We start from the raw sequence: 24,726 nt of genomic DNA on the forward strand, positions 1-24,726 counted from the left end.
AGACCAGCTTGGCCCACCCCGATACTCGGCTCGGCTCGATGTACAGCCCTCGTGCTGCGCATGAGGCTTGATACACAGGCACTCAAATTGCACACAGCATATATGAACTCAACTAAAACCGACAAGATTTTGTAACCCACTTTCTCCAAGACAATCCTAAGAACACATTGTCCGAAAAATCTTAACCTTTGATACGTGACCACTTGTTTGTGAACCGTTGGATAATTTTCATTTTCAGCTGTCCAATCAATGTCCACCAAATCCGATAATCCAATATTCGAATAATCTTCATTTTCTTCTTTATTATACTTACTCATGGATACCATAATTCGGACGGTTTGATACAATTACTTATATGCCACGTGTGCAAATTTCAAGTAATTACTAAGTGACTGCCTATCATCCATCACACTCTGCCAGAGTACCAAAGCTTTTCTCCTCGCCTATTTATGGCCAGACCGCTATCTCATTTCCGCATCTCCATAGACCGTAAAAAGGAGAAAGGATTTCCGATATTTTTCCTTGGAATGGAGGTTTCGGACGGTTTTTTCACCGGACCAGGCGCTACTGCCGTGGACGAAGCGTATCGGCCGCTACCAGCTCTTTATCTCGGTTTCCTTGCCATCTGGTTCGTAACTGCTTTCTCATGGACATTCAACACCTGGAGCAAACGCCACTTCCAGGTTCTTATTTTCCCTCCCAATTTCTCATCTCGGAAACGTTACGGGACATATCTCGTGTTTCTTATCTCTTTTGTAGTGTTCTTTTGGGCAAGTATCGTATCGGTGTCGCGAGCAGGCACACACAACCGATACGTTGCTTGATAAGTCATCTTGGTTTTTCTTGGAGACGGGAATTATATGATACTCCGGAAGAGTGCCATGGTTGATACGCGTTAGCTCATTAAATGGTCTGGACTGCGGAACCGTAGCTAGATGTTAAGCTTGCAGTGAGATTCTCTGAGCAATCCTAACCTCTGATCGATGGAAATTCGTTTGCTAAATTTGCACATTGAGTTTTTTCTTTTAATCCTAGCCGTCCGTTGGATGTTCCACCAATAGGCTGGTTACGTTGGATATGGGACCGTGGGGCCCACTTGTGGGCAACCACTAATGGGTCCCACGCGTGATTCCACTGCCCATCTGGCCCACCTGGTAGCCGAGCTAAACCGTTGATCGTAATTTGAGGGCCATCTTAACCATAGAATCGGAGGGGCGATCAGACCCTCTCTTCTTCCATAGTGGTTAGGTGGACTAATGGACGTGTACCGTCCATCTTCGGCTTTTGTGAAGGTCACAGGATCATGTTGACTGTCGGATCCTTTGGGTGCAGCCATCTGGGCCAACTTTCAGGTTAGGCTATCGAATCAGTGAAATTTTAATGACCGATCCAAATTGGAGCGACAACTTGAACGGTGTAATTTGAGTTATAGTATGTGTGGGTTCTCTTTCTAGGCACATTTATGAACAGTTGTACTCTGATGGAGTATCAAATAACTTTGAAAATTAGCATAATATAATTTTATCGAATATTTGTTTTGCTTGACGAACGTGGAATTTTGGTTTCTGATGTGAATTTATAAATGTTTTTAAAAAGTGATAAAAATTAGGGATGGCCATGCTCGGGCAGCTCAGTGGCCCAGTCCAATCATCAAGTGGTTTTTAGGGGACGTTTGGAGCATGGTATTAGATGGAATTAGGTGCATTTGGTCCTATGCAAATTCCACTCGGTGTTTGGAGAGGATGGGAAGGGTTGGGATTAGGTGGGATGGAATTGCATTTGGTCTTATGCGGGATTTCCATAGATTTTGAAATCCACTACACTTGTGGACTCCACATTGATGCGTGTGTTTATCCATGCCGTCCATCCATACATGCCCTATACATATGACATTTTAGTTATATACGTGTATGAGTGATTGACATCTGTTGTGAATTTGGTTCGTTGATTACAATTCCATGGTCCACCAATGGGATTTTACTTAATCCAGTGTTTTTCCCATTGCAAGAATTTTATCCCAAACATGGGATTGGATGGCCCAAATACCACTACATTTCCAGACATGCAATCATTGTGCAATAATGGTGTTAATCCCATCTAATACAATTCCTTACCATTTAATCCTGTTTTACGAAAAGAATGGTCTGGCCTTTTCAACCCAATTAGGATCAGGGCCAGGCTAGGGCCAACCCAAGGCTGGCCCAGCCCATTGCCACTGCTAGTGAAAATGAATTCCCATTTATCGACATCTCAATAATGTTATCTTTTGATCATTTTCACCTCCCCTCTGAAATGGGTGGTTTAGATGTCTGGTAGGGCCCACCATGTCCTGCAAAATAGTTGGGTGAAAAAAGAATATAGCAAAACATCACAGGAAATGTTCTTGCTTAATTCAAATCATTAGGAGGACAAAATTCAGTCAAAGAAACGGAAACTTCAAAAGATGGAGAATGGGAAAAAAAAAAAAAAACAGTTATATATGTGCATATATCATATATTTATATGTACATTGTGTATAAATAAGATTAAAATACAAAACTTAAACTAAAGTGGATAGATTTCAATTTGCATGAGTAATAATGTGCACAGGTAATCAAATGGTGTGTTCATTTCATTCTTTCCATCTCTTAAATCATTTATTTTCAAGTAGTTCTTATATACACGATCTGTATCCACTAACAAATTTAATTTTATTCAAATCTGTCAATGGATGGCAACCGCCAATATCTGTTTTTGAAATTGTCCTCAAACACTTTTTCTTTTTCTTTTTTAATAAAATTTAAATTTTTTTAAAAAAATAAAAAATAAAAAATAATCAATTCAGCTTCCCCCTATTCTGAAATATATGGAGTTCTAAAATTTGAACCAATCACATGAGGAATTTAAAAAATACAGAGTTTAAAACAGAGTTTTGCTAACCACGCATTCAACAAGGTAAAGCCCATTAATTGAACGTTTATGGTAGTCCATCAGTAGTGGATTGCACCAAATTAATGGTTCTGAATTCTGATCACTGAGGGTAGGCCCAATATGCATCAGATGACCACAGGCTATGATGTTATGGTCACTAAACCAACACTCTTTATTGATATAGAAGGCAACTGGCTGGGCCTGAACCTGACCCGGTTATCTATTGCACCCGAAATTCATGCCATGGGCTAGTCCATTTTAGCCATAAATGGGTCACAAATGTCAAGCCACGCTCACACACGGCCTTAATTTGAAAAGGTTGTCAAATTTGAGTTCTCGCCTGGCCAGTTTACTTAGTGGTTTGACAACTTGGGCCTTGGCCCTTCCCAAGGCAAGCGACGTCAAGAAGCTCGATGGGCCACCTGGCCCATTCCCAGTCCTACTCATCCTGGAGGCAGAATTGCTGTTAACCCTCTTACCGACCAATTTGATTATCAGTAGGTAGTGAATATCACTTTCAAGATAGGACATTGTAATGTGACTCAAACCAGTCTTTTCTTTTTTACTTAATTCACCGCTTTTTATAAGAAAATATTCTCTAAATATTTTTGAGAGCATGCAACTCTCGAGTATAAACCTTGTTTTGAAGTTCTCTTTTCTTACTGTTCAAAAACTTTTTTTTTTCTTTTATCTCCTTTTCTCAGTGTTTTGCAAATCATGGTGTGGGGGTGGGTGGGTGTGTCAGTGTTTCGATTTCAAGTATTCTTTTCTCCATGTTGCTTCATTTCTGATGTGTATGCCTCACGAGTAGGGTGTCACTATGCCAGGCCTGGCACACTAGTGGAACCAGTTCAATCTGGAGTCCACACCAACACAGGCACTACTACTTGACAGAACATGAAAATGCTAAATTAGGTTCTGTTTATGTTTGATAGGCTTCATAGTTAACGTCCTTTTTTGTTTTTTTGGGAATGATGATTTTATATGGGTGTTCTTGCAGCCGAACAATCTGCAGTGGGCGCTGGCTTCGATTCCGTCAATTAAAGTCTTGCAATTGGCACTGTCCTTTTTGTTTTGGTATGTTTTCGCTAAATACTCATAAATAGTGAAATGTTTATAAACCATCATGTGGCTTTGTTTTCGCATATCACTACTATATTGCAATGAGATTCATTTTATTTATTTAGTTCTTGTTTCATAGACGCTTAATGGTAATTGTGTATTAGAGATTGTATTTCTTTTTGGTAAGGATTAAATTATTCTTGATTACCAACAATCACGGTCTCTAAAACATAATTACTATTAACTAAGATGAACTCATTTTAAGGTGTCTGCCAAACAGGTTCTTAGCTTCTTCTTCTTTTTTCTTTTTTCTTTTTTTAATGGAGAATGACTTTCTCATACTTCCAGCACAATTGGTGTTAGTAAGTGTAGCTGGAATTGCTTATTGATTTCTGCAAGTCAATGAAGAAGATGGTTTATTGAGTTGGGATTTGAATTACCCAAACAGACCCTTGCACTCTATAAAACTTAAACTTTTTACGTATTTAAGTACATCTATTTGGATGTTAAGGTCATTCAGGTGTCCGCCATTCCCCATGCCAGATCCGCTAGTGCCAAAACATGGTAGAGATGAGAATAGGTCTTTAATGTTCGTACATTAACGTAATTTGGGTCGGGGTTGTTGAGGCAGGAAAATTCTTGCCTACTCAATGCCAATTGTGTTTTCCTGGCTGCCATGAACACCAAGTGCATTGATGGTGCCTCAGAAGCATCCTACTGACCAGGATTTGGCAGTATGCCCAAATGCTACCTAAGATAAACATGACCATATAGGGTTTTTCTCAAGTTATTTTCAACACAGATGAGCTGCATGATCCACGGATTCAATACGTTTGCAAACATATATTCATCTGAAAGTATGTACTACATGAGCCGCATGATGATATATTGCCCTTGGTAGTATGGCATCAATAGAAGGTAATATAATCAATATTAAACACCTTTAATCTTGTTCTTCGTGATGTAACTCTTCATTTTCTTTCTAAAATTATCCATTATTTAACTTATGGGGGGGGGGGGGGCGCGGGTGGAATGCTAACATCCACAAAACTTTTAAGTACACATGTCGCCATCAATCATTGATTTGGACTGTTCATTCATTCATACTGGGGCAGGCCATGGAGAAATACACACACACACACACACACACACACACACACAGAGTAGTATAAAAAAAAGGCAGTCAAGATCAATCCAAGAAATAAAATAGTTCAAAGTATCATCTTGAAATCACTATTCAATAGGCCACACTATGAATTTCTTATGTCCCAAAGAAGTACTTTGGTTCTATGATTCAATGATTCTAACCATCCAAGCAATGGTTCATAAAAATAGATGGCTCTTTAAAGTTGGCCGACAATCAAAAGGTTGGGCTAATCCAGTTGATGTGATTTTTTTCACCATGGCTTATCCCCAATGGTGTGTAAGCAAGTCTTTTTGGTGGCCAGAAGTTGAGATATATGTCCATGCACAACTGAAGCCAGAGCAATACAGATAATTTACCAGCATTTCACATTCCTCGCATCTGCTTTCACTGAGCATTGGCTGTGAGCTTTCATAAAGGGCATTTTCTATTTCTTTTTCTTGTTTTCAGAGCCTTCTGTGAATGTTATTGAGCATGTTTCTTGCAGGTTTTCATGTTTCAATCTTCAGATATGCTCTCTTTGGATGTCGTTTGGGGTGTTTGTAACTGGAGTTCTCTTTCAGACAGCTTCATTTGTGTCCTTTCTCCTCATTTCACACGGTTACTGTATCATGTGTGAGCGTCTTTCAGTATCGGAACGGCGTACTACAGCTGCACTTGGGTGTGCTCTCTACTTGACTCTTATCGGTTACAAAGCTTCCATACCATACTTCACTGTGAGTGTCCATGAGTTCCCATAATCCCTTTGCTGCTGCTTAATTCTTATGTCTTAGTTATCACATACTCCAGATCCATACACCAACACATGCAAAAAATCAGACGATTCATCTGTTGGGCCCTACGGCAATGGACCATAAGTCCTCCAATAGGTTGCTAGGATGATCAACAGTTATGATTTTTGGGGTACAGTCCAAAGATGAATGGTCCTTGTGTGGATCCTATACACATCGCCACATGTACGGAGATAGATTGCTGACAACTAACTAGATTGAATCATTTCAAAAACCCAAAAACTCAACTCGACTCTATGTCCAGCTGGGTCGGTTTGACTCGAAGACCTGACTTGACTCAACTCGATATTTAATTATTAAATTAATAAGAATATTTAAAAAATATTTACCTATTTAATAGGCTAGGAATATAAAAAAATGATATATATTGTCATAGTTGAAGTGCAAGGCTTGTTGGTAGAGTTGGTTGACTCTCTAAAAATGGTCAAGGGTTCAAATTTCATATTCTGCACTTTTTTTTTTCCTTTTTTTTTTTTTTTCTTTTTTTTAAAGAAAAGCAATCACCCAGTGAGTGACTCAGTTTGAGTCGTGCAGAGTCACGTTGAGTCAACCCAGTGAGTGAGCTGACTTGACTAGTCTGGCCAAGTCTCGACTGAGTCAAGCTCGCCAGCGAGTTTCATGGTGATTCAACTCAAAACTTGGCCAACTTTTGAGTCAATTCAACAAGTTTTAGAACTTTGGATGGAATTGGTAGCATTTTGTTTTGGTTATGGGTTTTAGTTATGTGCTTATTTGCTTGTTCTAGGAGAAGCTAACTCATTCAACTTCTTCTAATCCAGGTGCTGATGCTGTTTAATTATTTCATATCATTTTATGTGATCTTCCGACATACAGCCCGCAATCTTTTAGTACTGCGTGAACAACTGAGTTTTGTTGAAGACGAGGACGTTCAAGAAATGCATGATGCCATGCATACAAAGTATACTATGTTCAAGTATGTCATATACATTTTAAGTACGTTGCTTATTTTATACAGATAGATTGGAGTATTTATCATGTGGCATTGTAGCCATAGAAGAGAGTAATTGCATATTTTGACATTGATGCAGTTTCTATTTTGTCCTATTCAGGAAGTTCCAAGGCGCAATGCAAATAATCGCAGCGGCTGAAATCATGGTATGGGACCCCTGGTTCTTCAGCATCCCCATGAATGTGAATCATATGATAAAGACGAAATATGCAAATGTTGGATCTTTCATTCACCCGCCTTCTAGTGATCCAAATCATTCATATGGTGGGCCCCATGGTGGATGAGATAACCAAAAATCTTCTCATATGATGATCCTAACCATCATCTGATTGGGACCCATTAAATGTGGATCGGGGGTGGTGCTTGTCCATTTCCATGAGATGCAGAAAATCATCTCTCGGGGGGACAATGGCATGACGCATCCCATGAAAAGGCAGCCAGATTGATGGGTTAAGTTACAAAAGGGTGGGTCCACCTGTAACATTGCTGTGTCTAGCGAAAAAATGGCATTCCTTTCAATTGAGCATCGTATGGTACATCTATGATAAATATTTAAAAAGATTTTATTAAATACTTGGATTTCTTTGACATTTTGATACCAGATATATATGAATGTGGACGGCACAACAGATAATTACTGGCTCTGGTTGTTAGTCCGTGAATGGGCGCAGTTCTGTATCTTCCTATACATTGGGTATGTTCTAGAAACATGCCATTTCACAACGTGCATATCGTACTGATGTATTCATATTCAAAGATCATGAAAATGTTTATGTGTGTTATAGCTGCTAATGGTTGAATTGCATGTTTTCATTTACAAGAAGCCTCAGATATCCCATTGCAAGCCTTTATTTTCATCTCCGACATGTTCAAGGTTTGATCATTATGTATCCTTCATAGGATCTGATTGATGAACCAGGCATGATTTTCGTGTACTGCTGAATTGCATTGGGGCTTCCATGGTGGATACAATACACTTGTTTTTTGGGTTGGCACAGGAAATGGAATCCACATTATGCATGCTTCCACTTCCCCACTTCTCCTCCACCCTAAATCACTACTGAGATAAGAGCAGGAAGGTCTGAGCCTGTCTCGCTTGTGATTTGGATATAGCACATCTGGTCTGTGTTGGGAAGCTCGAACACCCAAGGGATCGTTTGGCTGCTGGGAATCGAGCCCCTGGAGAACAGATTCCATTATTGAGGGGCTGAATTTGTATGTTTCGGTATTAGAAAATGGTGGAAAATGATTCCTGTGGGAATCCAATTCCCAATATTTGCCCATTTTATGCTTACCAGCTTGAAGATAGCTTGCACGAATTTTGGAAAATGGATTCTCATCCTACTGTGATATTTTTTAAAAAGATAAAAAGGCCTCTCCTCTCCTCTCCATCACCTCTAGCCAAACACAAAAAGAAAAATAAAAACCTGGATTCCTTATAATAGCTTTCCCAGTTCCTAACAACATAGAATTTTTCCACCAGGAATCTGTTTCAGAAACAGATTCATGACCCCTTTAAGATTCCAGAGAGGCAAAGACCCCCAAATGTATCTTTATATAATCAGTTCTATTGCTCACATTCTTATTGTGCCATTTGTTTAACATTTTTCTTAAATTGGGTTCCAATTCTTCCCTTTCTTTAGATGGATTTTCAGGTCACAGGAAGTGTCGCCACAGTTCTCCGTCATGCCGACTCTGAAATCCAAAGTGGAGAGAAAAGCACCTCCTATCTACAGCATTGTATACACCTCTCCTTGAAATCTTCCTTGCTCCAACTTTGATTGTTTTATATCTTATTGTGCTTCACATGAAACAGAATTAGCTACCATTTTCTTATTCGAGGTAGGAGATACATGCATATCTGTAAGAGTTTTGCTTGCTTCGCATGCATGAAGATGTGCATGCACTTGGGTCCGCTTAATATAAGATCATAAACTACTCCTGAAAATACTGATCTTAAAGAACTTTGATTGTTCATGTCTTATTGCTTTCTCATGAACCACCATGTTGTTATTTGAGGTTGGAGATGTGCACGTCAGTGTGAGATTTTTTATTTTTTATTTTTTAGTTACACATACTCCATGTTAGCCACCCCCGCTAGGGATCGATACCAAGACCTCAAGTGTTGGAACGAGGTATCTCCACTCAGTCTGCCAGTTGAGCTATGGATCTGGTTGTCAGTGTAAGAATTTGATTTGCTTCACATGCATGAAGATTAGTCACAGTTATCAAAGATAAGATTCATGAATTAGTCAATGCCAATTCATGATTTTACTGACATGTAACTGCAACTTCAAAATCCAATCCCATCCAAAAGGAGAAATTCCAAGTGCTCAGATACCTAAATGCATTCATGTGAGTCTGCAATTCCTATTTATCTAACGTAACAATGCTGTCTCCTAATGTCTCAGGAGATGGACGCTGCGGATTTCAAAGATTTGGCTTCACATGAATGGCACATTGGGGTGGTAAGTCACTTAATTCCAGCAGATTTCATTCTGCCCTTTCTTGTAATTCTTTCAATAAACTAGGATCGAAACTTCTATTATCCCATGGAAAACCTCTCTTAATCCAAATACTAATGCTTCTTCTGTCAGTGATGATACTCAATATAAATTGTTCATATCTTTTTAAAAAAATGACCCACTCAAGTTTGATTACTCCTTCCTTTCTTTGAGTGGCAAGATGAGCAATATGCATGTAGTTATTTCCCATCTTGCTAGAGACTTGTCTTTAGTACTGAAATTTGAATTTGAACTGCGCAGCCAACTTCATGTCCATCCACCCGTGTCGAAAATTCTGCGGATCACTTTCTGATCATAGTTCAGCACCCTCATGCATCGAGTAGGGCTGTATCGGGAGGTCCTATTGGTCCAAATGTAGCAGCTTCTGGAGCCAAAGCCACAGCTACAGTTGCCACTACAGATTCGTGTTCACGAAGTGGTCACGTGGTACAACGTTTCCAAAGTAATTAGCTATTGTTTCTCTTGCCAATCAGCTCTCACTGTAGTGGAAAAAGATAGCTTGATGGCTGACTCGCTCAAATGGCAGAATCTCTATGGTTGTGGCATTCTTAAAAGGCATGTTTCCTCTTATGAGCACCCTGAAAGCAAGGGTTGCATGCTTAATTAAAATGGTCATAATACCACCTTCTGTCAATCTGTGAATATTATACATCAGTTAAAAGTGTACAGTTTTTGCTGCTTCTCTGCTTCTTGGTTTATTTTCTTTTTCGCGCTCGCGTGCGCACACACAGAGAAGAGTGTTAGTCAATTAAATAACAGTAAATGGGCCTAATTATCGAGGTGGTGATGCGCCTCAGCAATGAAAGAAGCTTTATGAAGGCACGTTATTGCAAGTACGGAGAAGAATTAAGAGACAGGTCCCTGGGCATCATTAGGAGATGATGAGGTTCATCGGTATGAAAAAAACAAAAAACAAAAAATAAAATCTCGGCTTTTAGTTCAACAAACATAATACGGGCAAAATCTTTGCAGATTGAAGTAGATACAAAGCAAGGTGCCAAAATTTCATTTTGGGAGGATGTGATTTCCCTGTCTCATTGGTATCCAATGCTTTTTCAGATACCATGCTATTCCACCAAGCAATACTGACTCACCATAAAACCAACAGATTCTTAACATTGCATGAAGGATATGTTACAGGCTACCAAGTCTCCTCATGAGTGGCAGAGTTGCCACCCCAAGACAATCCATCATCATCCTAGTAGTCATCTTTGTCCTCATCATTGCCATCACCAGAATTAATTACCATAGCCTTGTCGCAGCTATTTGGGATCCGCTTCATTTTCACCATCTGCCTACCTGAGGGTCTGGCAGGTGAAATTGCTACCCGGTGGAATTTATCTCTACTGCTGTATGGCCGGCATATTGCGACAAGAAACCAAACAGTCTCTTAAACATCAGTTCTTTCTGATACCTAATCTTCATATTCCAAAGCCTACCAACATCGACAAACATGTGCAATAAAGAAGAATTGAAGAGTTATCTGATTATTGCCATGAGTTGGAGAATATAAAGAATGTCTGCATGCCTCAATTGCAACAGCCTTTTGGCAGTCTCAGCTTAGGGTGATAAATTAACCTACAACACTCTGCCATCATCTAACATTAATATGGTGGTTAGACTTTAGCCTACCATTTTCCTTTCTTACGTTTTACAAGGAAGTCATCATCACTGTCGCTGTAGTTGATTCTCTTCTTGGTCTTGAAGTCACTGTTCTTTGAGTACTGCTGCTGTTTTTGAGTAGGTGGTCTCTCTGTTTTTGAGGATTTGATTGGAGTGCCCATCCTCAGTTGTTGCTGCCTCTTTTGCTTTCTCTCATATGCTTTCTTCGCTCTATCAGGTGATAGCAAGCCATGTTCCATCATCCTACATTTGAAAATTGTCGATCATTTGGTATTAAATTGAAGGAACAGAAACATAACACGGTGAGCGGTGAGTACTTCCTTTTCAACACAATGTTCAAATTACAACCTTAATTTCCGACAACATTGCATAGGTCATATAGTTATTACTTATAAGAAGCGAATTTGTATACATTTTTTTGGAAACATAATACAATTTCATTAAAGACCATACTAGTAACATGAGCTAGAACAAGCTGAATTATGGAGGCAAGAGTGTATTTAATTCACAGATATTTTCAAAAGGATTAGTTCCAAACAAGACTTCCCTATGATCGGATTTTAGTCAAGGTATGCAAAAACGGTAACCTAATGGTCGTTATGTAAAAATAATGGTGGCCACCATTACGCGTTATGGAGTTGCAACAACCGTTATGTAAAAGTAATGGTCAGCTACAGCCCCGGAACGGGTGTAATGGTCCTTTATGGGGCTGATACAGGATTTAAAAAAATAATAATAAATAAACGTAACGGCTGTTACGGCCTGCATCATAACGGTAACTATGGTGGCTGTTATGGCCACCGTCACCGTCATGGAATACCATGATTTTAGTGACAAAACACCACATCTCATATACTGGATGCCATATATCATTCCAAACAGCAGTTCAGTACCGAATATGAGGGAGTGAACAAAGCATTTTGTTGTTGCCGATGTAGGTTTTTAAGTTCATCAAAGCCAGAGAGACAAAAGTTTAAGAACATAAGGAAGAGTCGGTGAAAGCTGATATTGGAGGATGTCTCTCTTTGATTATGTCCTTAATCCACCAAAGAGAGTTGGGTGTAACAAGACTTGAAAGGCTGTTCCGTCACCTCTATTCAGTTGGAATTTGGTGATAAGATGCTGAACAACAATGAAGTGCACATAAGATTTGCACAACTTACTATGAAAAAAAGAGAGACCTGAAGCTTTTGGCATGTTTAACATTCTTCCTTGCAGTTGATTCAGGAAAGGTTGATGCTCATCTACTCTCTACCAGCACCCATTGGGAAGCATAATCAAGCATTGGGTTCATGACCAAGATTTAATATGGACCAGTTTAGCAGAGTTTGAATTATGACTTTTGAACCGTCCAGTTGAAATTATCTACTAGCACCCTAGAAATTACCAGGATAATAGTAGCTAATCACCATGATCAGGCGTTGATCAATCATTCTGGTCAAAAATTATTCTGCAAGGTCTCCCTTCGATAGCGTCGGCCTCCCTAACGCCAGCTACGAATATTTCCATCATTCGCTGGTTGAAACCACCTGAGAGCTGGAAGAAACTGAATGTGGACGGCTCTGCTCGGGGAAACCCAAGGGCCGGTGGTAGAGGTGGTGTATGCCGAGACCACTCCGGTGATCTAATTTTTGCTTATCACCACTCCTATGGTCAGATCTCAAATATGCTAGCTGAAGCTCGTGCGATGATCGATGGCCTCTTTTTATGCAGGAACTTGGGTCTCTCTTCGATCATTGTGGAAACAGACTCCCGAGTTCTTTTTGAAGCAGCTTTAAACCAATCTACTTCTTGTAGATGGAAACTTTGGTATATCCTTGAAGCCATCCATCAACTCAAGCCTCTTCTCAACCTCAAATTCAGCCACACCTTTTGGGAAGGCAATTCAGTAGCGGATGGTCTCGCCAACATTGCTAGCGGTGGTGCCCTGGATAGAGTCTTCCTCAATCGTCCCGATCTCCCCAGGCCCATCAAAGGTTCTTTGGTTTTAGATAGAGCAGGAGTAGGGCAGATCCGCCTCTGCAAAATCAAGAAAGGCGTGGGCTAATCCCCCATATCTTGGGCCTCTGTCCTGGCCGTCCCTCTCGCTAGTGTCTTCCACTGGTCTCGGCTGCGGGATGCTCCTTTTGCACCAGTGTTTTGCTCGTCTGCTACCCCTTTTATGTCATCTGCCCCCAGCTCCCTCTCCTTGTAATTTTTCCAGCTTCCTCTTGTATAGCTTTGGCTATGGTTTCCACATGATAGGCGTGCCCCGGATCTTTTTGTTGGGGCCCGCCCGAAGGATTGTTCACCTTAGTTTCTCTTGAATAAAGCTTTATATTAAAAAAATAATTAAAATTTTTTTTTTTTTTTTTTTTAAATCACCATGATATTGCTGCTTACTAGCATATCACAGTTGACCCTCTCCAACAACTATCTTAAGGCTGGTATCTGTTATGTATGGGTATAGTAAGGTTGGAAGGAACTTCAACCTTTTATTTTTGCCTCATAAACGAGCTTCTGCCCCAAAAAGTTCACGAAATGAGTGAACACTGTGAGGGAAAGAAACATCATAAGGCGCTCATCTGAGCAAGTCATAATCACCATCTATATTCCCAATTTACTTACATGCCATCGGCTTAGTACTTAGAAGTGGAACATCTACCCATCATTCAGTGAGAACAAGCACCCACATCATCATCATCATCACCACCATCATAGCCATCATTGGGGTCGGATTAGCAAATCACGTTTCCTTAATCATTCCTTTAAAAGTCCTTATCCTCAAACAAGCCTTAATATCCCTTCTAGTAACCTCAATCCTTGTCCTTTTAGGTTACAATTCAATCCTACTCAAGGTTCCCCTTCTTACTGGAGTCATCTCTAACATTCTTGGCACATGATCAAACCATCTCAATCTACTCTCCAACATTTTAGCTCTTGTCAGGACTACTTCCAAGCTTCTTTAGGTAACTTCATTGTTATTTCTACCTTCCATGTCTTCCAACCACTTCAACTCTTCTTCTTCTATTTTCTTTTTCTTTTTATTAATGTTCTCATCTCTGCAGCACTCATCCCTGCTCTTTCTTTTTTTTTTTCTTTTTTTTTTTTAAATTTAAAAAGATCTCATCCCCTACTCATATTGCCTTTCCACCACTCAAAACTTGACCCTATAAGCATAGTCGAATAAATAATTGTCTTCTAAAATCTTCCCTTAAGTTTCATTGGTATGCGGCGATCACACAACAAGCTAGAGGTTGATGCAGGACAATTAACCACTTGCTCTAAAAGCTCGAACTGTTAGAGTATGGCAAATTAATCCCTTTATTTCATAGCCCAGGCCTCACATCTCATGGGTTTAGGACCTCGGCCGAACCTCCTTTGTGGGCCCCAAATCACATGGGCCGCCCACCCTGAGTGTGTCCCCGCATCCCACGGGCTACCCCACTCGAGCCCGGTTTGAAATGCGCATTAATCACCCCTGGTGAGGAGTCTCGAACACGAGACCTCCCCTGTGGGCCGCACCCACCCCAAGTGTGCCTCTGCATCTCACAAGCGACCCCACTCAAGCCCAGTGTGAAAATGCCCCTGCAATAGAAGTACATCTCACTTCATTCACTCGACTCTAATTCTATGGGAAACATCCTCAGAGATCCCTCCATCCTTCCGAAAAATAGAGCCAAGGCGATGTAAAAGAAATCACTCTGAGGAATCTTCTAGCCATCAATTTTAAATAAAACCTTGTTCTTCTTTCTTTCTTGTTTTCATTAAAATTTCTCCACTCATAAAATAAAATAAAATAATAAAAAAAATAAATTAAATTAAGTACTAAAGCCTTACATCTATAACTGTTCTCACTATAGAGCATTCCAAATACTCCACCTGTCCTACTATATTTGATCCTGTGGACTCTAGAGCTGTCCTCCAAACACCCAATTAGCAGTTGCTCCTCTCTAGTCTCATTGACCAGCACCATGTCATCAAACAACATCCATCAAGGGACCTCATCCTGGACACTATACCTTTTTTTTTCCTGTTAGCTTGTTAGTACACCACACTGTCAGTTCACACTTCACTGTTAGTCACCCCCACTAGGGAATCAATACCAAGCCCTCAGTGTTGAAACGAGGTATCTTTCACTCAGTCTACCACTTGAGCTATGGATCAGGGTGTTCCTGGACGCTAGACCTGCTAACAACAAGAACCTGCGCATTCACTTGAATATTCAACCGGTAAATCATCATTGTCAGCCCAAAGGATTTGCTAAAATATGTTGTTTGATAGTTGTAATTGTAATATATCCTTTAATCGTTCTCCTTCCGATGAGCCTATTATAGTCATAGAATATTCATAAGTTGCCTAAGACTCTTTATACCCAATTATGCTAATGTATCTATGTGATTGGTATGTGCATGAATGTATTGCATCTGTTCTATGTTGTATCAGTTACCTTCAATTGAATGAAAAGAAAGTTCACTCCGACCCAAATCTATTCCCAAAACTTCACAAGGTATCAAGGGCAAACCTGGAGCTTTATAATTGATCCTTACATCAGATCTTGTAAAAAACAAAACTTCGTCTGTTCTTTGCACAAAGCACGCACAGAGTGGAGCAAATTTGGGCACCAGAACAAGGGTGCAGTTCTCAAATTGACAGGAAGTGAAAATCCCGATAGGTGGGAATCAGACAGGAGCTAGAGCCCGTAGTAGGAGATGGAGAAGTAGTGCCTCAGGTAGAAGGTTCATGTAACTAAGCTCTAGAAATCTCATTAAAGATGTACTAAACTTTTTTCTCAGGTAAAAAATTTAAAGTACCACCGTTCCATTCTATTATTATAAATCCGTAATCTCAGTTTACCCACACACACATGAACAGACAGAAAGAGGGGAAAGAATTAGTCGTTGACTCAATTGCGCAAGAAAGGAGGCAAGGAGGATTCTTGCTCATCTTTCATAAGTAAAAAAGAAAAAGAAAGGAAGAAGAAAAGAAGAAGGATAGTTACTCCATGATGCCTCCTGGGCCTCTCTAGAATCCTGTTTACTCCAAAACTGCTACCCATCTTTGGTTTGAGCATATCCTTGTCTTATTGAAAGTAAAAGCTTACTGAAAATCTGAAAAATCATCTTGCGAGAGAAGTTCTCTCGAAATAGGAAGCTCCCTAATAAAGAAACTTTCCTAAAAGTACAAAATTTCAAACATGGAAACTTCCCCAAAATAGGCATTCGAATTTTCAGTGCTGCTATTCTTTATCTGATAGACTGTCAAAGACTATCATCTCATCTTTTCTCCCTTCATCTTTGTTTCCAATCAACCAAGAGTGTATCATGGATAACAAGTATCGACTCTATGACTGGAAATGGGAACATTCAATTGTTTGATGCATGGATGACTACTGATATAGATGGAATCATCACACCATAGTTCAGATTCCAACAACTAGTACAACCTAAACCCTTTAGCCATGCCTTATAAGCTAAACTGATCAAGCTATCTGATGACGTTTGATCCACTCTGTTTGGAATGCAAACAGTTATTGGATTCTTGGGTGCCAAACCAGTCTGAAGGCATGGTGGGATTACCATGTCATTACAGTTGAAGGCCACTATATTGGAGAGCAACAAACTACATATTGTTTCCCTACAGCTAGAGTATTCTCTGGGATCATGTTGCCTTTTTAGTGCTTGTATATCTCATAGAGAATGTTTCCACATGTTTATGGTTGAAAGCTGATTCTAAGACCTGAAAATGGAAGTTTTTCATAAACTAGGCAATATACCATAATATTCAGTAAACAAGTAGACAGAAATCACAGATTAATTCTGGGAAGTTTCTAAGCTTGATAAGGAATCATATGAAGATCATCTCTCTATGCTGGCACATGCTTATGAACTTGTAGCCATTAAAGATCTACAGTTGATTACTTAGCATAGCAGAGATTATCACTGGTTTTCTTCTTTTCTTTTTCATTATTTCTTTCTTCTTCTTTTTTTTCTTTTTTTTTTTTTTGGGGGGGGGGATCTGAAAGAGTATGATGCTATAAAGGCTCAATTGCTTTCTTATGAAAAAAAATCAAGAGATTAGTGAACATTTTTCATCCTCTCATCATCTGCTCAAGCAAGCAGAGAGATTGTGGCCTACTTATAATGATGCCACCAAGAAACGTCATCCACATTCATCGTAGAGTGACATGTTGTTTTGGGATCACCCGGGAGCCCATTTTGGAACTATAAATAGGAACAATTAGATTGTGGTCACCTTTTGATTTACGATCAAGAATTTAAGTCATGACTAAGTGCCTTGGGTATTTGCTGGCATGGTGAGATCATGGACAGCAGGGAAGCTGAATCCCAGAAATGACAATGTAAAGATACAAATACAACTACCGATCAAGTTCTAAAAGATATATTTCCGAAGAAAGACATTGTTTCTCTCATCTACACCCCAATGCATTAGGGAAGTAGCAAAAGCTCTCGCATTAAAGCCTTCTGCAAGTTTCCAGTGTGTTCACGCTGCTTGTTTATGTTGGGAGGAAGCAAGTGAGCAACCCAGCTGTTGTTTCTCTATGGAGAGCCTCCACAGTTTCAGTTCTAAGATGGGTTGCATTTGCAACATGGTAATTCTGATGAATGCTCAGGGCAATGCCTCCTAAGTAGAGATTCCAGCACTTCAACCGCTATCCCCTATCAAACATTTGAGGAAGTGCTATGCTATAGCATCTTTTAGCCCCTGCAGTTTTTGCAGAATGTGGAGTCCCTTTTCTTCCATGACTTCTTTTGTTCGAGTTGGGATTCTCTTCTCAATCAAAGATTTTTTTAGAGGCATTTCTCAAGGGGTTGACATTGATTAGAAGGTGCTGACAAATGCCACAAAGATTTGCCCGACTTCTTGCTCCTATGGAGTGTTTCTTACCCCTTTGAAATTTGGCCTGCCTCAAGCTTGTAACAATGCAGGTGTGCATCCTTTTGGTCAAGCTCCAAACATCCACAACTCACAATCTACCAATCAGGACAGTAGTAGAGAAAAAACGAGGTCTCTGGGCTTGAAAGATAGGCTAATACCTAGTCCTTAGGCAGTGTTGCCGATCCTACTCATTTTGTGAAAACCAAAGCTCTAACCTTCTTAATTTTCTTTCATGGAAGAAGACCCTTTTTCGTACGTGTAACCTGGGCTTGAACCCTGCACCTCAATGTTGAATGCACCCTCAGTACCATTGAACTACAGGCTCGAACCCAAAGAAGAAGACCCATGTTATGCAATCTGGAGAGAATATCAGGAGAAATGTATTCAGCATGGATGGCCAAACAAATTGAACCAATCTATCATTTGCCATAGAAATTTCCTCAAATTGTTACAAATAAATCGAACCGTCTAGGATCACAAGCACCAGAGAGCTCCCTCAGTATTTACTATTCGAACTTCTAAACAAGTGTTTGCTATTGGACGGACCTGAGATCTATGAGAAGAAATGAGCACACCATACCACTCAAATGACCAAAAAATTTCACACACTTTGGTAAACCGATTGTGCAGATTTCACCACATTGTAGCCAGTGCCCACCATGCCATACATTGCAAGCTCTCAAGTCCCAATGCCTGTAAGCATACACGTAAAAAGGCCCTAGGGAATTTCATTGTGCCATGTAAATTGGAGAGAGGAGCATACAGATTCATAACTTTTAAACCTTTAAAAGATCCTTTATGGAGTTTGGATAACCATCAAATCCCTTACATTAGAAGAGTGTTCCATATATTTTGAGCATTTTCATGACTAAATGTCAGTTCCATTAGCAACTCTTCTCATCAGCCACTTACAGTCAGGGTCACCCCAACTTCCAACAGTAGTGAAATATCTGAAAACTCGATACTGAACACAAACAAGACCATTAATCTTATAAACTGGCTCATACTACATTGATGCAACTATCAAAACAAATTCCCGATATATCACATACAGCAATTTTTAGATTTTAGTCTGCGACATTGACAAAGAGGGAAGCAAATGGCAGACTAGATTTCTATCATACAACCCAAAAAGCAACAGTAAGAAATTTACTTCCCTTCAGAAACAACAGTTGCAGAAGAAGGGTGATAAAAGAATCAGCATTCCACCACAATGAACAATTTTGAGAATGGTGGCATTATCAAATTTCAATATATCAAAGAAGAGAAGAAGGAACTTGAAATGAAAATAGAGAGAAAACCCACCAAATTTCAGCCATTGCACTCATGGGTATCTGTTTCGACAGTGATTCATAGAATATCCTCAAGGGTTCTCTCTGTCATGAAAAACCCACAAATGCAAATGGAAAAAAATAAAAAAAATTACAAGTTAGCCATGAAGAAAACATTCCATCCGAACAAGAAATTATGGCGAAAAAGGAAAATGGTGGGGTATGGATCTAAAACCTCTTCAGGAGGATCATGTTTCTGTCCGGGCAACGTGTAAACCTTCTTCGCTGTTTTAGCTCTAACGGTTGCAGTCTTAGTGATGGTTTTGGATGAAGTGGATGTTGTTGTTTTCGCTTTCACCTTTATTGCAGCAAACCCAAAAAAGAACAGTAGCAAGTCAAACAGCAAAAAATAGCAAAGGGAAAGAATCAAGGAGAAGAAACTCAGATGGGTACTTCAGAAAACACAAACTACCAATCCAAAACCAGGGAAATTCATAACAAAAAAACTCAGATGAGTGTCTCTACAGAAATAGCCAATTCAATCCAAAGACAGAAATGTTTTTTTTTTTTTTTAAATGCTAACTCTAGAAACTCAAAAATAAATAAATCCAAAACCAACTAAAAAAAAAAATCTCAGCTGGCTGCCTGTAGAAACAAACTAACAAGTCGAACTGAAAAGATTAAAAAATTAAAAAATTAAAATATTAAAAAATTAAAACTCATATGGGTACACCAGCAGAAACACAAAAATAGCGGCATCCAAAAGCAACAAGAGCAAAAAGAAAGAGAAATAGAGAGAGAGAGAGAGAGAGAGAGAGAGAGAGAGAGAGAGAGAGAGAGAGAGAGAACGTGTGGGTACCTCTGGTTTAGAAAGGGAGAGTGGTGATTTAATCTTGGAATTAGGAAGCTGAAGCTTGTTGGAAGAAGAAGAAGTCCCTACTGATCTGTTCTTATTGGTGTTGGCAGAAGAGAAGACTAGCCCTTTTCCTTTGGATGCATCTTCTCTGTTTTGACTGGATTTCACCACCTTCACCCCTCCTTTTTTTGTATTATCCTCTCCACCCATCTCTCTCTCTCTCTCTCTCTCTCTCTCTCTCTCTCTCTCTCTCTCTCTCTCTCTCTCTCTCTCTCTCTCTCTGTTACATTCTCCTTCTCATGATTGGGTTCATAGACCCTACTGTTGAGCTGAAAATCCAACCAACCAAATCCAATTCATTTCTTTCCCGACCAAGAATCTCTCTCTCTCTCACATTCACCTCATGATTGCATCCGTAGACCCACCTCCGGTGCTCTAGCTAAAAATCCAACCAACCAAATCCAAATCGTTTCTCTCCCGACCATGAACCTCTCTCCCTCGTAAAGATTGATAGGAACTCTGATACTCTGGTAGAGAGTGATGGGTGATACGCAGGTTCAAGAAATTGTATATCTTGCATAAGACTATTTCATATTAAACTGCCCAATTCGTGGTTCCAACTTTGAAAGGATGTTACAACTAAAATTCCCACTAACTTCATTTCCAAATGACAGATTGGACTGCTGAGATGAAAACTAATCAATGGTTCAGATTCAACAAACAAATTTCCATTAACCAAAGGTTAGGATCGATCTAGTAATGATGACCTATCTACATTGGGTCCCATAAAACATGGGGCTTAACATGACTTAATGGATGTCGCGTGTACAATTTCCCAGTGCCTGCGTATCAACCATCTTCTCGGCGGCCGTGTAATGCTCCGGTTTCGTACGGTGGATCATGCACTCGCATCCACCTACGTACCCGTCTTAACATGTACCTAACTTGATCAAAACCGTAAACTAGTGGGCCCGGTGTAAATGTTTTATATTACAAGAATAGACTGATCACAGGACTTACCTGTCCAGCTTAATGGTTATCAAATAGACGGCTAGAAAGAACAGCAGCCAACCGTCCAAATTTGACAAAATCTATTGGAAGAAGGTTAGGATGTCCCAACCAGTATGATTCATCAGTTTTTTCATACACGGTGGTCCCACTATTTTGGACGGCTCTGATTGTATTTCTTACATTTTATTTTTTTTTGTGTACAATGGATTTTTAAATTTTTTTTTTTTTTAAATGTTCGTTTAGCTTATAGGTGTCAGCAAAAGGGTATTAGAGCGTTCTGAGCTATCTTGTACCGTATAGGTGACGGTTATTGAACGTATGCCTGGTTCTACTCCACCTCCGGAGGAAACGGATTGGCGACTCCCTCTGACACCAGCCCCGTGGCTGGTGGTCGGTGCTCTGTGGCCCCCACCATGATGTATGTGTTTCATCCATTCTGTTCATCCATTTTTAAAGATCATTTTAGTGTTTTTTCCGAAAATGAGATGTATGGAAATCTTAGGTGAACCACACCACATGAAAACAATAGTGATTGGATATCCACCATTAAAATCCTCCTAAGGCCCACTATACTGTTTATTTGACATCCAATCTGTTGATTAGGTCATACAGGCCCAGATGAAGGGAAAAAAAAATAAAAAAAGCTTGATCCAAAACTTTTATGGCCCCCAAAATATTTTTAATGGTCGACGCTCATTCAACATTATTTCCTGTAATGTGGTCCAATTGAGATTGGGATGTATCTAATTTTTAGTATCACATCGTAAAATGATCTGAAAAAATAGATGGACGGAATGGATGAAACACATACATCATGGTGGGCCACACAGAGCACCGACCATCAGCCATTGGCTGGTGTCAGGGGGAGTAGCCAATCCGTTTCCACTTCTAGATTCACCAAGGACGGACAATGCTTGGAAACTCTCGAGGGTGAAACGGTCATTTTGGTTTTGTACGGTATAGTGAGCCATTTGATAAATCTGAGTGTAAAAGGATTCCTACGCACGCTAGTCAATTTGTAGAAATACCATGTGTGCAGCTTAGATCAAACGGTCTAAGTCATGGGCCCCACAATAGATAGTTGATATGCCAAAATTATTTTCTTGTTGAATGAAGGACATCGATTGATTTTCATTTAACCGCCCATTAGACGTTCATCAATCAGCTGATCAAGAGATAATTTTGGGTAAACATTACTTCATTATACCCATCTAGAGTAGCTTCCATGATATGAACGGTTTGATTTTTGTTATATGTATACCATATGTGCATTTTTTTAGTGCATGCGTATGAACAAATACGCTCTGCCGGAGCATGATATTCTTTTCTGCACTTACTATCATGCGGGAAACATGGGCTGTGGGCAGTACACGTATAGGAATCCGCGGTCAGGGCACTGTTCGTTTCGACCGAGATTGACTTGTTTTAGTACAAGCGTAAGTTTTGATACTCTGGCAGCGTATGACGCTTGATAAGCAGGCACTCAGAAAGTCTAGAAGCGGCATGCGTTAACTCAAACTAAAACCATCTCATCGCTGAAGCCGCTGTTGCTCAGTCCCAAAACCAGAATGGTTGAAAAATCCTAACCGTCTGATTCATGGACTAGTTTGAGTTTATAACCGTCCAATAAATGTCCACTGATCTTCTAGTCAAATAAACAAATAATCTTAATTTTGGTTTATGATACATTTAAAGTGGGACCCATAATTTTGGACGGTTCAATTCGAATTAGTCATATAGCAAGTATGGAATTTCTAAGTATTTCTAAGTGCCTCAGCATCATCCATCACAGTCTGACAGAGAATCAGAGCACATACAGATGGCTGAACTTGTAGTAAAGTTACCGAAATACTCCTGTTGTTTCAAGCCGTCCATCAGGTAGGTCTAACCATTTGGATGTTCTGGTCCATTTAGAAGGTGGGTCAGGATGTTAGAAACAGTTGGATAGGTGAGAAAAATTCAGGCAAGCTTTTCCAGCCGTACATTTGTTGGATCGACTGTGGCCCACCTGATTTTTTGGCCACAACATCTGCGTAGTGGGGCCCATCTGCTGAATGGATTGGATATTGTGCATACGTGCCATTCTGGTATATATGTGGCGTGTAAATGAGCTGCTTTATATAAGCGTAGGCACAAACACAAACACAACCAAATCTAGTATAACATTGCTTATCTATACATCCATCATGAATGCCAAGCAACGCAACACTGCTCATAGTGCATATCACAATTTTTATCCTTAGTTTATCTTTCAATCTTCTATCCATGATATCCCATTAGATTGCAAAAAAGATCTCTCAGCTTCAAATGGGAGGCCACAGGGCTTTCCTATTATATATTAAGTGATAGTCCTCTCCATCAACTATCTCCCCATGTTGTTGACTCTTGCTAAGTCTTTGAATAGGTGGTCAAACCTACAACAACCATCTTGCCACATGCCTAGTTCTGTCTTAAGTCAAGTTTTTGAACAAATAGTTGAAGACCCACCATCCACTTATTGTCTTGCCTCGAGCTCAACTCTCATTGGGCTTCGAACATATAATCACCTTTCTTCTGCACTTCACAACCATCCTATTACGAAGTTCAATTCAAGCTAGACGACAAATAAATTGCCATTCCTCAAGCGAATAGCTAATGTTTATATTGTAAAATTATTAATAAACTACTTTCAACTTTTGTTTTATTATATCTTCTTTCTTTATTATTCCTTCGCGGAACTTTAATAACAATCACATGAATATTTAAGTTTTTTCGACTACGATGTAAGAAAAATAATTCATTTGAAGAATAAATCATTTCCTTCACAAATTGCCTTATCGCAATGATCGGTGATTGAATAGATTGTCAGTCTTCACAAATCTAATCTTAATCGGTCATCACAACTTGGACGGCAGACATGAAAGGTAGCTCACTCACATGTTCCATTTTAAGTCATCTTGACGTTTGGGGTCAAAAGGAATTCAATTTGAATCGAGCCGCATTTGGCTTAGGCACACCCAGCACGCTTACAACCAAATTTCGAAATTTAGCCAAATACCATTATGGCACAATAGGTCTAAGATCTAATCCATTGGAACGGCACTATTGATGCCCTACTCCAAGAATCAGGTTGCTCCACTGGTTAGGTGAACAACGGTTAGCAAAATAAATGAACCAGATTTATTTATTTATCTATTTATTTTGGAAAAAAAAAACATGTACAAGGTCAGACCAACCTGATGGATGGATTGGATCTCGCACCTACGTGCCACGTGTAGTGTGTACATGAACTTTATTCAACACACGTGTATGCTTTCCAAATCTGTAAACCTTTATCTCTAAACAGAATAACTGAAGAAGTCCATAATATATCCTACATTACAAGGGTTGGCTTCATTTTCATGAGTGGGCCACTGGTCCCACCTGATTCGAGTGCAAGTTGAGAACCAATTACCTATACCTGCACTACTATTTTAGGTACAGGGCTTTTCTAGCCCCAACATACATTAAGCCCAAATTACCTATGGACTCACCTGTATGATAGAGGCTTTCATTTCCTCCTTCCAACTAAGAGGAATTTTTCCTTACATTGTCAAAATATAACCAATCCGTTTGAAAGCAAGAGGACGGCAGGCATGAAAGGTAGCTCACTCACTGGTCCCATTTTAAGTCAACCCGAGCCACATTTTAAAATCAGATATGAGG

The 24,726-nt window shown here is 39.7% G+C and overlaps 2 protein-coding genes across 3 annotated transcripts; one reads left to right on the forward strand and one right to left on the reverse strand.

The window, feature by feature from the left end:
* Window positions 1–480: 480 nt before the first annotated feature.
* On the forward strand, window positions 481–10,082 carry LOC131222983 (uncharacterized). The gene is made up of 9 exons (XM_058218250.1): window positions 481–683; window positions 3,911–3,987; window positions 5,604–5,832; window positions 6,687–6,841; window positions 6,978–7,023; window positions 7,480–7,571; window positions 8,521–8,617; window positions 9,289–9,345; window positions 9,643–10,082. Exons 1-9 carry the CDS (start codon window positions 528–530, stop codon window positions 9,850–9,852), a joined length of 1,119 nt encoding a protein of 372 aa, XP_058074233.1. The 5' UTR covers window positions 481–527; the 3' UTR covers window positions 9,853–10,082.
* A 781-nt stretch (window positions 10,083–10,863) lies between these two features.
* Window positions 10,864–20,591, reverse strand: LOC131222984 (uncharacterized). Of its 2 annotated transcripts, XM_058218252.1 has the most exons (5): window positions 20,319–20,591; window positions 20,035–20,283; window positions 19,411–19,533; window positions 19,210–19,280; window positions 10,864–11,268 (listed from the first exon to the last, which is right to left on the reverse strand). In XM_058218252.1, the coding sequence occupies exons 2-5, from the start codon at window positions 20,239–20,241 to the stop codon at window positions 11,031–11,033; spliced, it is 639 nt and encodes a 212-aa protein (XP_058074235.1). In that variant the 5' UTR covers window positions 20,242–20,283; window positions 20,319–20,591; the 3' UTR covers window positions 10,864–11,030. The 2 variants fall into 2 exon arrangements, with proteins under 2 accessions (XP_058074235.1, XP_058074234.1); XM_058218251.1 differs by having other exon boundaries at window positions 20,035–20,591.
* Window positions 20,592–24,726: the final 4,135 nt, after the last annotated feature.

The sequence above is a fragment of the Magnolia sinica genome, chromosome 13, assembly GCF_029962835.1.
Source record: "Magnolia sinica isolate HGM2019 chromosome 13, MsV1, whole genome shotgun sequence".
Lineage (NCBI taxonomy): Eukaryota > Viridiplantae > Streptophyta > Magnoliopsida > Magnoliales > Magnoliaceae > Magnolia > Magnolia sinica.

Bases quoted from the DNA above. Each gene is read 5' to 3' on its own strand.
- LOC131222983 (XM_058218250.1), top strand. From the start codon at position 528: ATGGAGGTTTCGGACGGTTTTTTCACCGGACCAGGCGCTACTGCCGTG. The intron at 684-3,910 runs GTTCTTATTTTC...GTGTTCTTGCAG, and splicing joins GGAGCAAACGCCACTTCCAG to CCGAACAATCTGCAGTGGGC. The intron at 6,842-6,977 runs GTATGTCATATA...TGTCCTATTCAG, and splicing joins ACAAAGTATACTATGTTCAA to GAAGTTCCAAGGCGCAATGC.
- LOC131222984 (XM_058218252.1), bottom strand. From the start codon at position 20,241: ATGGGTGGAGAGGATAATACAAAAAAAGGAGGGGTGAAGGTGGTGAAA. The intron at 19,534-20,034 runs GTACCCACACGT...GCTGCAATAAAG, and splicing joins TCTCCCTTTCTAAACCAGAG to GTGAAAGCGAAAACAACAAC. The intron at 11,269-19,209 runs GTGGGTTTTCTC...TTTCAAATGTAG, and splicing joins AGTGCAATGGCTGAAATTTG to GATGATGGAACATGGCTTGC.